The 15368-nt window shown below is 30.9% G+C and overlaps 1 protein-coding gene across 1 annotated transcript in view; it reads right to left on the reverse strand.

Moving 5' to 3' along the window:
• The window catches only part of LOC124354890 (ras GTPase-activating-like protein IQGAP1), a 52145-nt gene extending 36777 nt beyond the window's left edge, over positions 1-15368 (reverse strand). Inside the window, exons 1-10 of the mRNA XM_046805669.1 lie at positions 15054-15368; positions 11152-11248; positions 9591-9825; positions 8432-8576; positions 7633-7790; positions 6911-7045; positions 5054-5138; positions 3766-3860; positions 1129-1285; positions 95-279 (exon numbers count right to left, since the gene is read on the reverse strand). Of these exons, the coding sequence (XP_046661625.1) occupies positions 95-279; positions 1129-1285; positions 3766-3860; positions 5054-5138; positions 6911-7045; positions 7633-7790; positions 8432-8576; positions 9591-9825; positions 11152-11248; positions 15054-15063 (1302 nt within the window). The 5' untranslated portion in view covers positions 15064-15368. The remainder of the gene's footprint in view (positions 1-94; positions 280-1128; positions 1286-3765; positions 3861-5053; positions 5139-6910; positions 7046-7632; positions 7791-8431; positions 8577-9590; positions 9826-11151; positions 11249-15053) is intronic.

Consider the following 15368-nt stretch of genomic DNA (forward strand, 5'->3'; position numbering starts at 1 on the left):
ACTCGCTTATGGCGTGCAAAGGGTTAAAATAACTTATTGATATCCTTATATACTATTGAATTGATGTTTTTTGTTGAAACACAAAGGGACTAACTGTGAGCGTGAGATCTCTGCCACAGTCAAGGCGGTCAGCCACCATCTCGTCCCAGTAGAGGGGAGCTGCGAAGGTTGTCAACAGTTCAGGGTCGATTTCCAAGCAAGGACTACGTAGGGCTTCTAACAGACCCGACAGACTTCCGCAGGCCAGCTGTTGGTTGACTATCTTTACAGCTGATGACTCTATAATATTAAGATAATTAGTGGGAGGAATATAAAAATATAGATAAAAATATAACAGAAAAATAATCACATTTTCAAATAATTCACAATAACATATACCACTTTTGTACATGCAATGGTTGATGAAACTGCACAACATTTTATGGTTGTTGGTGCACCAAAAGTATGCAATTAAGTGTGTAAGCAGTTCAAATTGTCATCAACAGTTAACCTTAATTATTAGGCGTACACAGTCGGTGTAAAAATTCTTTATGAGATGCCAAAACTTTGTAATTTTTGTTGAAACAACTTGTGACGAGAGTTTTTTTTAATATTAGTTATGAAAGTGATTTCTGTTGGTGATGAAGTACCAGTGACCCAGTGAGAGTTGACACACGTGGTGATCGCAATACAAATAATTATTAAATTCCCCAAGAGACCATGTTTGGTATTTATTTGCAAGATAATAAAATAAAATAATTACTAACACTCACAGAATACCCATACTGCGACAAGAGTTGGAGAGCGGGCACGACCAGAATGATTGCCTCACTACATGTCCGTTCTGGCAAAAAATACATCCACCTACAAACGGACTGATTGCAAACAGTCTTGATTCTTTTACACTGACCAATCTGATTACAGTGGTGGTCATACACCACAAACTAGTAAAATCAAATCAAATAAGAGAACATCTTAAAACTATTTTCTCTTGAATGACTAATCACTGAATAATATTTTTCTTTTACTATAATTTTCCTATGTAAACCATTCTCAATTAACATTGAGTGTAATACTTCGCCAAACAAGTAATAATCTTGCAGCCTCTGTTTTAAGGGTTTAATTAATTAAAGTGGACTGAGGACTAACTTTTCTGGTACAGTTCTGCGCCGGTGTTCCCTTCAGAGACAATGTGTTGCATGACCTTCCGCCACTCAGAACTCTCCTCATACTCGATCCACTTGCCACTATCTACCAGCCTCCGTAACATCTCCTCATACCAGCTCCCATTGTCTCTCTCCACATCCTGTGGCACAATAAATAGCATACACAATTAGTATTCAATTAGGTTCAGTATTTTATGTACATTGGTACTGTAAAACTATATAATATTTTCCAAATATATGTGTATTATTTTTGGAAGCAAATAATAAAAATGTTAGAAAAATAATTTGAATGTTTCAGTTAGTGTAAAATATACAATGGAACCTTTACAATTATTTTGGTAAAAGCTATATTTTTGGCATGAAAAATTCAAAAATTCAGACTCCTAAAAAGCTTAATTTATTTACCATGCAATTATAATACAAAAGAGAACATTTGGTGAGGGGGAGTTTTGCTTAGCCACTATTAATCAAGCAAAAAAATATATGAAGCCATAGAACACAAATTTTTAAATTGATATTATTTCAACTTTGAGCACAAATTATGTCAATACTTTTTCTATAATCAAAAACGCAAAATCATAAATAAAAATAATCTAAAAAGGTACACAAAGAAAAATGAATTGTGAAATCACTCACTTCATCTCCCCTTTCCCATTTTTGTTCTTAGCTTGGTTTTTATTTTTTTAAGTATGTATTGTTCGTTAACTAGGTAAATTGTCATAGCCCTCAGGTAACTGATTCCACAAGATAAAGGCAATAAAAGATTATAGAGGTCAAATGCATCCACCAAAGAGGAGATAACCTATTGATTCGTTTAAACAAAATATTATAATTCAAAATTATTCTGTGTTCACAAAACAACGTAAAAACTTTCATTTATTTAAAAGTATAAATACAAAGAAAATCAATTAAACAAACTTTAAAAAATTGAACTCGTTATTAAAAGAGTAATCATACATCTATTTTTAATAGCCATCTTTTATACGTAACAAAATTTAAAAGAAAATGCACAGTCCCAATGAAAACAGATCTATGGTCTCATGTAACTACTGTTGGCAAAGTGAGGTTAACTGTGGTTTCGTATTATGTCCACAGTGATGTCAGTGGATCTCTAATGTACTCTCTTATGGATTCTCTTATTCACATTACTAAATTCGATCATCACTTCAATTCTTCTGACACACCACAGTCCATAATTTGGAGGCCCCTGTTCTATAAAAACAAAACCTTACTAAATTTATCCAGAGAGTGATGTAGCTGCAAATGAAAGTGTGAAATTGTAAAGGTTCTCTATGAATAGACCTCTAAAGACCCACACCAACCATGTGAAATGATGGATTGGGCCTCTACATGGCCACAGTGCAAACTTATTAACCCTTTCCACTCGGAGCAGTAATGTTAGAATGTCCACAGAGATCGGATGGGCAGCAGTGTTGGCCACCGCCATTTATTTTTAGAGTTGCCGTCCTCAGAGATCGGATGGTCAGCTGTGCTGTCCGTTGAGTAATCCTACTAGCGCTCAGATGGACAGCAGCGTTGACCACAAGTTATAAACTCTTTTTTTTTATTCTGACATATTTTTTTATAATACAATGCATTAAGATCAATCAACTGTTTCATTACAAAGCTTGGAAATTGATCATCTGGTCAATATTGCATTCTAGGCTTTCGTTTTAGCGCGCTTTTAACCACATTGTTCACTAGTGAGTTAACCTACACGCATTATTAGAAAGGATTGTTTATTATTCTTAGTATTGTGCAATTTTATTAAATATTAGTGTAAATGAAGTATTGTAGATATCAGTGTAAATATAACTGTAAATAAAAGTGTAAATATATCAGTATTAATACCTGGTTTTACTGGTATTATTATTAATTACTGGTATTAGAGCTTGTTGGCAATGTAAGGAACACGAATAAAAAAGGAAGACCATCCCAATTGCAAGACATTTCCCGAGTAAATGGGAAACTTCATCTACCATATCCTCTTGAAGGTAGAAAAGTGAAGGATTGCGTCGTGTGTAGCAGCAGAGCACAAGGCGGCACCAGGAAAAGAGTGAAGTTTTATTGCAAAACTTGTGAAAATGAGCCCGGTCTTCACATCAGTGTTTGTTTTGAAAAGTACCATTCATCTCAGATATTTCAACAACAAGATGACAACTAGCCTGCAGTTAAATTTGTATTTGGAACAATAATAAGCAGTTCAATTTTATTTTTTAACATGTTATAATTATTTACTGTCACATTATTAATACTCATTGTAACTCATGTTAGTTTATAGAAATATAACATTTCCATCATAATACTTTTCGACTACATTATTATTATTTACCTTTAAATCCATTTAACTTTTTAAAAGGCACAGTATCAATGACGCACTGAAAATAAATCCGAGCTGGTGGGGACGCAACAATGACATGGTTGCTGTGTGCACGCAGGCGCCATGGTGGACAGCGCCGCTGCCCATCCGATCTGAGTGGACAGTATGCGCTAAAATAATACAAGCCTACGAGAAGCCATATTTGGTCAGCACTGCTGCCCATCCGAGCGGAAAGGGTTAAGAGGTTTAAAGATTTTGTCGAGTGTATCTTATGAGCTTCTATAATACTTTAAAACTTACAGAGAGTTGTAAGCATGGTGACGCTAATACAGCAGCCATTTTGTCAGAGTTATGTTGAGCGGCAACATCCAAAACTTCATTCCATTTTTGGCCCACTGAAAGAAAAAAAGCACTTGCAGTTTTATAGGATTCTAATTAAAAATTTAAAATATGAGTGACTTATTCAAAATCCTATTAATATTATTAAAGCGAAAGATTGAGAAGATATTTGGATGTTTGATACTCAATCATCCACAACTTAGTGAAAAGACTTGAACGTAATTTGACACATTAAGACAAAAATTAAAAATACATATTTTAATTCTGAAACACCACCCACTAATACTCTTAATAGTAATTTAAAGAAAATATATTTACTGTCAAGACTGGCAATAAAGTTGTAAAAAAAAAATAATAATTTACTTTACTTTACTTTTAAAGTTGTTGACAGTTTGTTGACAAATTGTTCAAGTCACACGACGCAACATGCCATGCAGTGTCCAGACTTAAAATTTGTTTAGCTATATATATTATGTTATGATGCAAACAGTAATAACAAGTATTATCTAACTTTGACAATAGATGACTTTACCTTAGAAATAGGTAACAAAAATATGAATATGTACATGTAAGGTACTTGAAATTGTTTCGCTTTATATTGTACAATGGCTTATTTACGACTGAAGGAACAAAAATGGAGGGACCAGGCAACTAACATGATTCAATGAACCATTCGCAATCCAAATATAATCACAAAGCAATACACCATACTCTAATTGCATTTTTAAGGTAGAAAATCAACAAGGATACATTGTGCCAGTTTTTTGCTGATGAAGGATACAATACTGACTATGTATATAAAAATGTACATAATCACTAGAATGAATCAAGGAAACAGGGTAATATAGCTGACAGGGGTTGGGAATCAAGAACATATGTTGCACTGTATCTGATTCACAGATATGGGTTACCTATGAAGAACAAATATGGAGAGTATAAAAAAAAAGATAACAAGGCAGGTGGTCCATAAAGTGGGCATACTAAACCTTTTAGTGAATCAAATTAATCATAAATATTATTTGTAAATTGTGAATCTTGAAACCATTATGACATACAGAGAAGACTTCTAAATTCTACAGATATATACATATTTTCTTGATCATTCAGTTGACAATTGTGTGTAAAGCCGTGAGTAATTGATAGTAATTTTAAAAACATAGCACCACAAAGAGAGAAAAATGTATAATAAATTCAAAATAAATTAACTTTAGTCAAACTTATAGTTACAGTTGTTAATGTTTTAACTTACCATTTACTGAATTTATGTGACCCTGTATCTCAGCCTGTGTCAGAAGATCATCATAGACATCTGCCACATAGCTGTCGTTCAGTGACTGAAATTACAATTTTAAAAATTACAATTAAAGATATAATTTTATTTCATATTTCACAGGCTACATTAGAAGTTATAAGAAACTTAATTTTTGAATATTTTATATTAAATGTCAAAAGTTTGTTTTTATTTGTATATTATACAAATTTAAGAGTTATACCATAGTGATTAGTCTGATTTCCTATTACGTTACTTTAATATTGTACTTAAACTAATCAAGATCTTTTAGTTCAATGGCCATACGATTAACGTAGATTTGTATTGTAATTCATAAGAGACCTGGTATTTTAACTTCTAAGCACTGAACTACCTGGTCATTGAAAGACTTTTGACTATGAATTCATTCAACAGCATCCTTATGGCATTCTAACCTCTATAACTGGTTAACAAACAGTTAAAATACTATTCTATCTATGAGCACACATTTGAATTGTCTCATGAGATCCGAGAGCATATCAGTATTCCCTCCAAGCCTGGATATTTTCCCACAAAATAGTGGTTTTTAGCATTTTAAATACATAACTGTTATAATGGCTTAACACTTGTGCTTTGTCACTGTCACTTCCGCTTCAGTAAATCTAAGTTTGTAACAATATTCTTCAACTACATGTCTACCATTAAGAACTTGTTTCTGACATGATTACGACACAAATAGTGCATTTATTTACAAACAACTAACAGCCGGTTAAATGTTTTATTAAATCTAAGCAGGTTTTAACAATCGCTTACATCAGAATGCACCAACAAACCACTAGTGTGTCATTGGATACGATGCTCCAGGACACCCAAGAGACTAAAAGGGTTTATTCTGCAAAGCTCGTGCATGTATTAGGTACTTATGTATCTACTCTACTTTCCTAATGATAATGGATAATCTGAAATGGTTAAAGTACTACAGATATTTGTCACTATAAAGTGTTATAAAATAATACAGTACATTTCAAAAACAGGAATTGTTTGTGAAACTTAATAAAATAAATGCTCAATAATGCATGAAAGATCAAAATAAAATGCTGGCACAGAACACAACAAAGTCAGTGTCAAATTTCAATGTTATGTCAAACTAATTTCCTTTAACAAAACACCAAAAAGTATCAAAATATCAATACAAAACACTATTTCTATGACTTTTTCTGTGTAACAAAAGAAAAAGAACCTGCAGATAAATATTTTTTTTTAATATTTGTCCACATATTTTTTATTCTCAACAGCGTACACATATATGCACTTGCAGTGTTGAGTGGTATGCACAGGGACAGTCACGTGATATGCAGCACATCTCTAAACTACTGAAACTTACTTCCTGCATACTCTAACAGACTAACTCAGAACTACCATCACAAAACCAAGCACATAATTGTTTTGCGTGTATACACGCTTACACCGTTCAGAGCATGGTTATTGGTCAGCCCTTACGGTGCTGTAAAGGTTAATGAAGTGTCATTACATGATACCCCCAAACTTTAAATGTCTACAATTCCCCATGGAAAGACATTCCTAGATATTTCAGTTTTTCTTGTCTTCAGAAAAGGTACTTTGGGTTGACATACATTGTTGTATTAATATATATATATAATATATATATATATATATATATATATATATATATATATATATATATATATATTATATATATATATATATATATATATATATATATATATATATATATTAATACAACAATGTATGTCATTCTTCTATGTATTTAAAATATATCAAATCAAGAATATTTGTTACAATAAATAAGTGAATTATCAGTCTAACAGTATTTACCCGATTCATAGCAGCCTCCACTTTAGCAGCCTTGGCAGTTTTCAGTGTTTTGGCATAATACTCCAGATACTCCTCCAGGACAAAATTCAGTCTGACATTTCTATTCTGTAGACTTTTGAGCAATGCCTCTTGATCCTGTGTTATGGCAAAAAGTTTATTTTTAAAGAGAACAATTTTTTTTAAAGCATTGTGAAATACTAGTAGAGTAATTAACAAATCACAAAAAGACCACATGTGTATTGTGACAAGACGTTTAACGTTTGCTAAATGTAGACAATTTCTATAAAACAATTTAAAATTTCTAGTATAATTGATTTCTCAAATGATATCCGCTTTGTTGTTGTGTTTTTTTTTTTTTTTTTTTTTTTTTTTTTTTTTTTTTTTTTTTTTTTTTTTTTTTATTGAATTTGTCAAGCCTAAAATATAGCATAATTCCATACACTATAAAAATTAGATAAGATTAACAAAGCATTACTCATAGAAAACTATATTTTCATTTAAGAATATTAAGTGTAACAATTCACTGCTTTTCCTTCCTGAAAAAGTCTCATATATTAAAATATTAGATATGAAATATTACATATATGTATACTATGTGAATATAATGTATGACTTTATATTGAAATCCATGACAATTCTCTATGCACACAATGTATTGACTGAGAAATAAAAATCATTTTATACAGAGAATCTTCGCAACAAAACCAATACCACCAACTTACCTCAGAATCAAGAGCATGGTTTACTGCAATCACAGCTGCATGAAGGGCTGCAGTGTCCCCAGGCAGATCTGTGGCAAGCAACCCTCCGATCTTCTGGAATGCTGGCAACTGTACACCATACTTCTGCAGCTCAGAACTCATAACTGTGATCTCCTCGTCTGTGGACAGTATGAAGAGACCATAACAACCACACATAAGAGCAAATTACATTGAAGCACTCCTGAAAATATAGGTTCTCCCTCTCTAATCACCTGACTATAACAATCAGCTGTTATCTTGGATCAGATAGTCGTAGATTTTAGCATAAAGAGGAGAGTTTTTACACCAACTACACAAGAGCAGTTTTTTTTTTTTTTCAAATTCAAGCTTTTTAGGAGGCTTCATACATGAAATTAGCCAACCAATTGCTAAGTCAACCTCCGGATGATGTGTTAGGCACATTAGCTGCTAATATTTAGAAAAGAATTAACAAGGAACCTAAAAATATTTAAACTACCAAACAAATCTCAATCAATAAAATTTGTAAAGACAATATGGACATTGAGGTCAGTTACTATAACATTAGGCCATAGGCATCTGGCCTTTACCCCTTCCTTCCTGACCATCACATTCCTGTTCTTTTCGATTATTGTGCCACAATACCATAGAAAATGCTGACAATTTATTTCCCTGTCAGTGTTCCACCTTCACTAATGTGTGACAGGTTGTGTGTGTGCTCTTGGCTCCTGTGCAGTTATATCACTTGGGTTTATTCTACTTAGGTATATTTCAAATCTTGAGATTTTAACTGTTTAAACACCTGTAAAAGTGACTTTTCCATACAGGTCTTGGATCTGTGGTGTTTTCCCCAACTTGAACAGATGTGAGCTGAGAGCATGGATGCAGTAGATGACTCGAGGCATGTTCTTCTTGTCATAGACATCAGTTGTCTCCGGATGAAATGTCTGGAATTGGAAGAAAACATATTTTGTATGTAGAATTACAAATAGTGTTCAAACCTAAACTAGTTTCAAATATATTTTAAACTAAATAAAAAAGTCTTTATCTGGCTAGGTATATCTGGCATAGAATTCACTGTCAAACATCTATATACTGGCAAGCACTTTTTACAGTTTTACAAGCTTTAGTTCAAGAATTTAAATGCTTTTGTTTTTATATCTATCACCTCATCAAGTTCCATACTGTGTTTTTGTTAGGAACACTACAATTTCCATATTCTTACATGAGTTTATACAGTTTTAGGTGAACTTATTTGTGTAGAATAAAAAATAAACTTGATAATTAATATGATAGACGTTTTAAACCATATTCACAAAACAGAGAACAGTGATGACGTTACATTATTAGAGTGAGTTAATATACTTTCCTCAAGAACAACAGCTAAACCTTCCATTGATTTTTTAATTCATATTAAGAGGAAACCAACTTTGTTTGCACACCATTTTATAAGAGGTTATTTTCTGAATAGATGTTTTGACGTGCTTGTTCTAATAGTTGCAGCCATGCAGGATTCAAGTTTGAAGTACAATGATTTCACTTTACCAGCATCTTTACTACACACTCATATAAATAGTTTTATTCATACTAAGAATAAAAAAGTGAACAATTAACACAAACTCTCTAAAGAAGGTTTAGAAGAAATTTTAATGGAACGCTACCATCACTGTCCTCTTCTTTATCTTGCGTATTTGTATATAGATAATTTTAATGCGCACATACGATCCTTGTTTCTCTTTGATAATTTAAAGTTTACAATAAAAATATCCACAAGTATAATTTGAAAATTTTTTGCAGCAGTATGTCTGATACTATCGTGTTGACAATTCTTTAAACTCGAGGAGAAACTGTTATGTATAATCAACAAAATCTATTTTGTATTTAATTGCACACTAATTTCCACAAATTACTTAAACAGTAAAATTATACTTGTTAACATTACTTTAACAAAACCTACATACCAAGGGTAATTTTATGGCTTTTAAAGATTTAAGCCAAAAATTTATGTTATCTGTGTGTCGGAATTGCAGACCAGCCGCACGATATCGTTTAAGGTCCAAGTCATAGATGTGACTCTTGGGTATAACATCAGGTACCACTACGTTCCCTATCTTGGCCAGAATCACTCCGTTACGAAGATACTCTTCCAATTCTGTGCAAGGAGGCAGATCTTCGTGTAGAACACTCTCAAGCCATCTAGAATTTATTTTTCAAATATAATAATCAATAAAAATAGAACCATATTATTCAGTAATATTACAACAAAGCTAATTAATTATACATATTATAATCTGAAAAGTAAAATCAAGAGAAAATCAATTTTACTAACACTTATTGATCCCATAAAACAAGAGGAGCAAAATAAAACAACTGGTTTTGTAACAAAACTTTAAAATGCTACATTAAGTTTAAGCAAAATAATCGTATACCAAACAACTTCAAAGTTTAATTTAATGAAATTTTACAATAACAGCTTCAGAATTAAAGAAAAGAATCTTAAGAAATAATGACAGTAAAGCAAACAGAATCTTATAACTTTGTTGACAATAAAGCATCTTGGCATCTTTATTTATATATAAATACCTCTAGTGATAATCTTTAGAAACTTTTTGAGGTGTACACATTTAAGAATATCAGGAAAATTATGCAAATATGTTCTATGTAATCTATTTTAAGTAGATATCCAGAAAGCGGAATACCTCTATAAACTGTTCCAATTAACATTCATCAGAAACAATGTTACGATTAGAAATAAAAAATACAGTAAAACCTGTTGTGTCTGGCATAATGTGGCAGCAGTGTAAGCTAAATATTATTAAAGCCAGATTTACAATTGTATTATGAAGAGCAAAAATTATCCATAACAAATGCACTACTGATGATGTCACAGTTTACATTTTGAAGGGATAATTATGAGTGTTGTAACTGTTTCCTGACAAAATTTTATAAATTTACAAAAAATAATTTACTTTATATGTAGCATTAATAATAAACTAATCCACTGAACATTTTTAACTTTTGTGGGTATGTATGTACCATAATATCAAATTTAAAAAATACACAATAAAATAACTACTTAATAATTAAATACAGAACTTACTACTTAAAAAATACTCTTCAGACACCATAATGGTATTTAAATGAGAACTCTCCAAGTTCTCAAATCTGGATCATACACAACATGATCTTCATTACAAATCGGAAAAAATAAGCAAACTCTTAGCTCATGATAAAATTCCATGGCAGAAAACTCAAGTATAAAGTAAATTCACACTAAAAACTGCAGTTGCAAGAAAAGTTGTGAAGCATGCAAAGAATCATTAGACTTAAATCACAGCATGATACTGATACGTCCTTCCTTCACACTGCATTAAGGAACCAAAATTTTAGTTTGTTGAGTAATGCTCTTGCTAATGAATTATAACAGCATCCGTCCTCATTAGATACCTTACAAAACGGTCCATATCAGGTTAAACTGTTAGCAGTATTTATATAACATAGAAACGTGTTAACTGAACTCACTTTCTTGCCTCCTCCAAATGGCAAAGATACTCGTATGCCACTTGCTTTTGCCTGATGATGTCCATCTCCTCCGCAGAATGTCGAGAATCTTCATTTCCTTCAACAACAGACACAGAAACATTTGAAAGTGCATATCCATGAATGGGATTTGGCTGAGCATTAGTGAAGTCTTGCCAAAGTTATCATTTGGCACGCAACACATGATGATATACCTATTTTGTATTTATACAAATATGATGGGAACAATCAACCATTAACATTTTGTTGTGATATGTGACTGTGAGCACAACATTATCTCTGTATCATTAGGTCTTTATTGAACCAGTTTTGGTCAAACATATGTTATTGGAAGATGGCTCTTCACAAGCAAACTTTGGTAAATATAAATACTTTTTGATAAATTTTGATTCGACTTGGAAAGACCTTAGTCCTGTTATTAAAAATAGATTTGAAAGTTGTAGACCTATTAGAAAACTGTAAAAGAAGGGTGTATTACTTTATTTGACTTTACACAAAGTGAATCAATGTGAGTTTCTGCAATCCAAGAAACCCTACTGTTAACTTTATGTAAAGTTTACAAACAAGTGATTCTAAAATTGTTCACTACCCCATCTTAGACTTTATAACATTTGTACAGTAAAAGTTAGGATAAAGCTAAGGAATTTAAATGTTTCAAAGTGTTACTTTTGTAATCAACAATAATGAATAAAACAATAAATTTATGACCAAAAAGTTTATTTTTCATAGATCAATAGAAAAAGTCATATTTTCAATAAAATTGCACAGTTTATTTCATAAAGGCCAGCTTAAATTCTTCCCTAGACTATATTTTTGTTTTATTTTATTAGATAATTTTAAAAACAATCTAAAACAAAGTGTTAAAATTTTTACTTTAGTAAATTGTTTAAGATTGTTCAACTAAACCCATACATTTTTATGCTAAAAACATAAACACTACCCATGTATTCCACTCCAATCAATTCCAGCATTTAGCAATGTTTTTCCTTACAGCATTCAAAAGGTTAAAATCATTTTTATCTGCAAAATAAATAAGTAATAATTTTTTATGGGTCACAAAATGCATTGCATACAATTATTATTAAACCTTCTAATGGTGTTTAATTCAAATACATAAAGTTAAAGATTTTATCTAAGTTAATATATTTAGTACAATTAAAATTAAAAATATATCAACTTTAATAATAATGTAACATCTGAAAATAGACCCCCATAATATGTTGTGAGATGTTTTAAAGAAACATATTTATCTTATTCCTAAAAAACGGACCTATGGCTACTTTGAAAGACCTGATCAGTCAATAATAAATAGTTTGAAATACTTATATGGAGGTAACTAATTAAAAAGTAAAACATCAGAAAAAATTAGGTAAATCTTTAGAAAATTACAAAATGTTAATAGTTTTTCAATTTAGCCTAATCAGCCTACCATATACAAACAAACAAAATTATAATTTAATTATTAACAAAAAAGTTATTGTTATTTGAAAATATACAAATATAAAATTTCAAATGGGCTAATTAAGCATATGTAACAGCCCATTTAAATTTTGCCTAGAGACATTTGGATAAATAATGAGTAAAAGCTAATTTTTAATAAGAAACCAGCTTTTACCCGTGGCTTTGCACAAAATTTCATAGGCTTTGCACATTTAAGACCACTTCTGGTTCGAGTGAATTTCTGACGCCAATGTTGTGCTACAACCAAGAAAATATGTAAAAAAGCCTATATTTATAGCCCTTCTACTTTACTCCGGTCACAGTATTTATTGTGCCACAGTTGATTTTGTATAAATTTTTTCCCCCGATCAATAATATATATATATATACATACAAGTCTGAAAAGCCTATTTCTGTCAAAACACAACTTTGATGGGTTTTGTAATCAGTATAAATTTATATTAAAAGTTAGATAGGTCTCTGATAATCACATTATCAAGCACTGCAAACTTACTTAATATTTACTTAAATATACAGTTAAAAGTATATTTTCACTGTCTATTAATTTTATATCTGGATATTTTCTTTACTCTCTACTCCACAGCAGAAAAAACTGAAATAAGAAGTTTTTTACTATGAAACTTACTCTATGATATGATAAATGTAAACAAATTGAAAATAGTGGTTAAATTAATTGAATGTATAGTTATGCAAAACAATAAATAATAATAATACAACAGTTGATTGATTATTTAACAGGCTCTTTCACTTGATAAAATTCGTTTGGTTTAATGCAGCTTTGGAGACCAGTTGGGTGTATTCATGAGGGATTTTCTAAATAAGAATAGACCTATATGTTAAATCAACAGACTGCGTAAGATATGTGTTGTACAAGCAGTCTTATAACATTTTCAAACATGTTTTCTAATGTTGGTGATATTTAATGAAATTTGTATCATAACTATATTACACTGGCAATTAAAATTTGTTTATGTAATTGATTGATTAGGTTGATTAATTTTTAGTCCAACCCATTAGGTCATATGGCATACATTGCAATACTGTGTCAATCCACATGAAATGATCCAATGATAGTTGATTGATTAATTTTAAACATTTTAAATATATTTTTAACATATTAATAAGAGGTTCAAAAAGTATTTTAAAGAATTTTATCTTTCACCAATTACGTGTAGTGGCCATTTTTGTTCATGAATATCCAGCAATTTTTGGCTTTGCAGACATTGGCATTAAATTGATTATGTCTGGATTGGATTGCACTAGACCTTCAAACCGCTATTTTTTCAGAAAGATCTCTTCTACAATATTTGTTTTCTTATTTATAGCTCTAAATGTAAAGTTTTATTCCAAAAATAGCCTCCAAAGTTTGGTGTTAAAAATCAGGAAATCAAACTTTTTGGAAGTTTAAAAAAACAAAGAAGGGGTGATATATCATAATTAAAACTTTTTGTTGAGTTAGAAGGCATAGCTTGGGTAGAGTACGATAAGCGGACCCAGTGTTTTTGTATAAAAATTATCAAACGATATTTGATTATTACACCCATTGATATAATCAACCAATAGTAATTAATTTGAACAATAACTAAATCATCTACACCTACAAACATTTTCATATTCTAAATACAATTTTTTAATGTAGCAATTATAATGTAAACAATAAACAGCAAGAAGTAACTAATATTTTGAGACTGAAAATGGTGATGAATATGAGGAAAATATGTGAGATATTTCTCACAAGTGACGAGATTAGTTTAAGTGGCTTCAGCATGTACGTTTGGCTCCTGGTAACCGATGGGGAGAATTCTTTCCTTCATTTCACAAAAGCTGTTACTCATTGCTAACAAGCTGGGCAAGTTATGAATATTGTAAGGTTTCTTTGATCTGTAAGTCTAGGCCTTAGTTGGTTTTGTAATGTTACTGTTAAATTTATGTTTTTAAAATTTTAATAAACGAAATTCTTGTTACGGTAATTTATTATAACTCTTATTGTGTACTATTTTTTCATAATATCGAAGTTGGATAATATATCGAACATTTCGACAAAACAACCAAATAACGAGTGTAGGCTGCTTATTAAAGTCTCCCCATTTACCCAAGTAGAGAACACCAAAACCACTTGATGGGAGTCTGATTGTTATGTAAAAATCTAACCTTTGTGACTTATTAAATCGAATTCAAATAGATTGAAGGTGTGGAAATCTAAATTTAAAGTTCCTTATCAAGAATGGTCTGAAAATAAAACGAAGAAAGATTATTAAACAGTTATGTTTGCTGCTGATGGTAATATTTGTTAATTTCAAAGTTATATGTGTTTTAATAGCTTTTAAATAGATGAATACTAGGCCTACTTGAAAATGATTACAGTAGTATATAAGGTTCTATACTAACATGCTTAGTTATGAAAGACTGTTGATTGTACTCACCTGATGCCATTTTAATTAAGTTAATTATCAAGTTCAATCAAGGAGGACAAACTTATATTATTCCTTCTCAACTAAAAAGCTGGTGGTGATTAACCATCATTCAAGGAAATTGAATAGATGAAATCACTATCTTTTAATTTTCAGATTTACAATTACATCAACTAAGTAACAGTGTAGCGGAGTAAAACAATTCTAAAAGTCTAACTTATAAATCTCAAAATATTGACTATTCCGATTAAACTTATATAATTTTACCACAGCTGACAGGAATACAAGAACAAGTAAGGTTAGTTTCAATTCAATTCAATTTGGCAG

The sequence above is a fragment of the Homalodisca vitripennis genome, chromosome 2 (assembly GCF_021130785.1).
Source record: "Homalodisca vitripennis isolate AUS2020 chromosome 2, UT_GWSS_2.1, whole genome shotgun sequence".
Classification (NCBI taxonomy): domain Eukaryota; kingdom Metazoa; phylum Arthropoda; class Insecta; order Hemiptera; family Cicadellidae; genus Homalodisca; species Homalodisca vitripennis.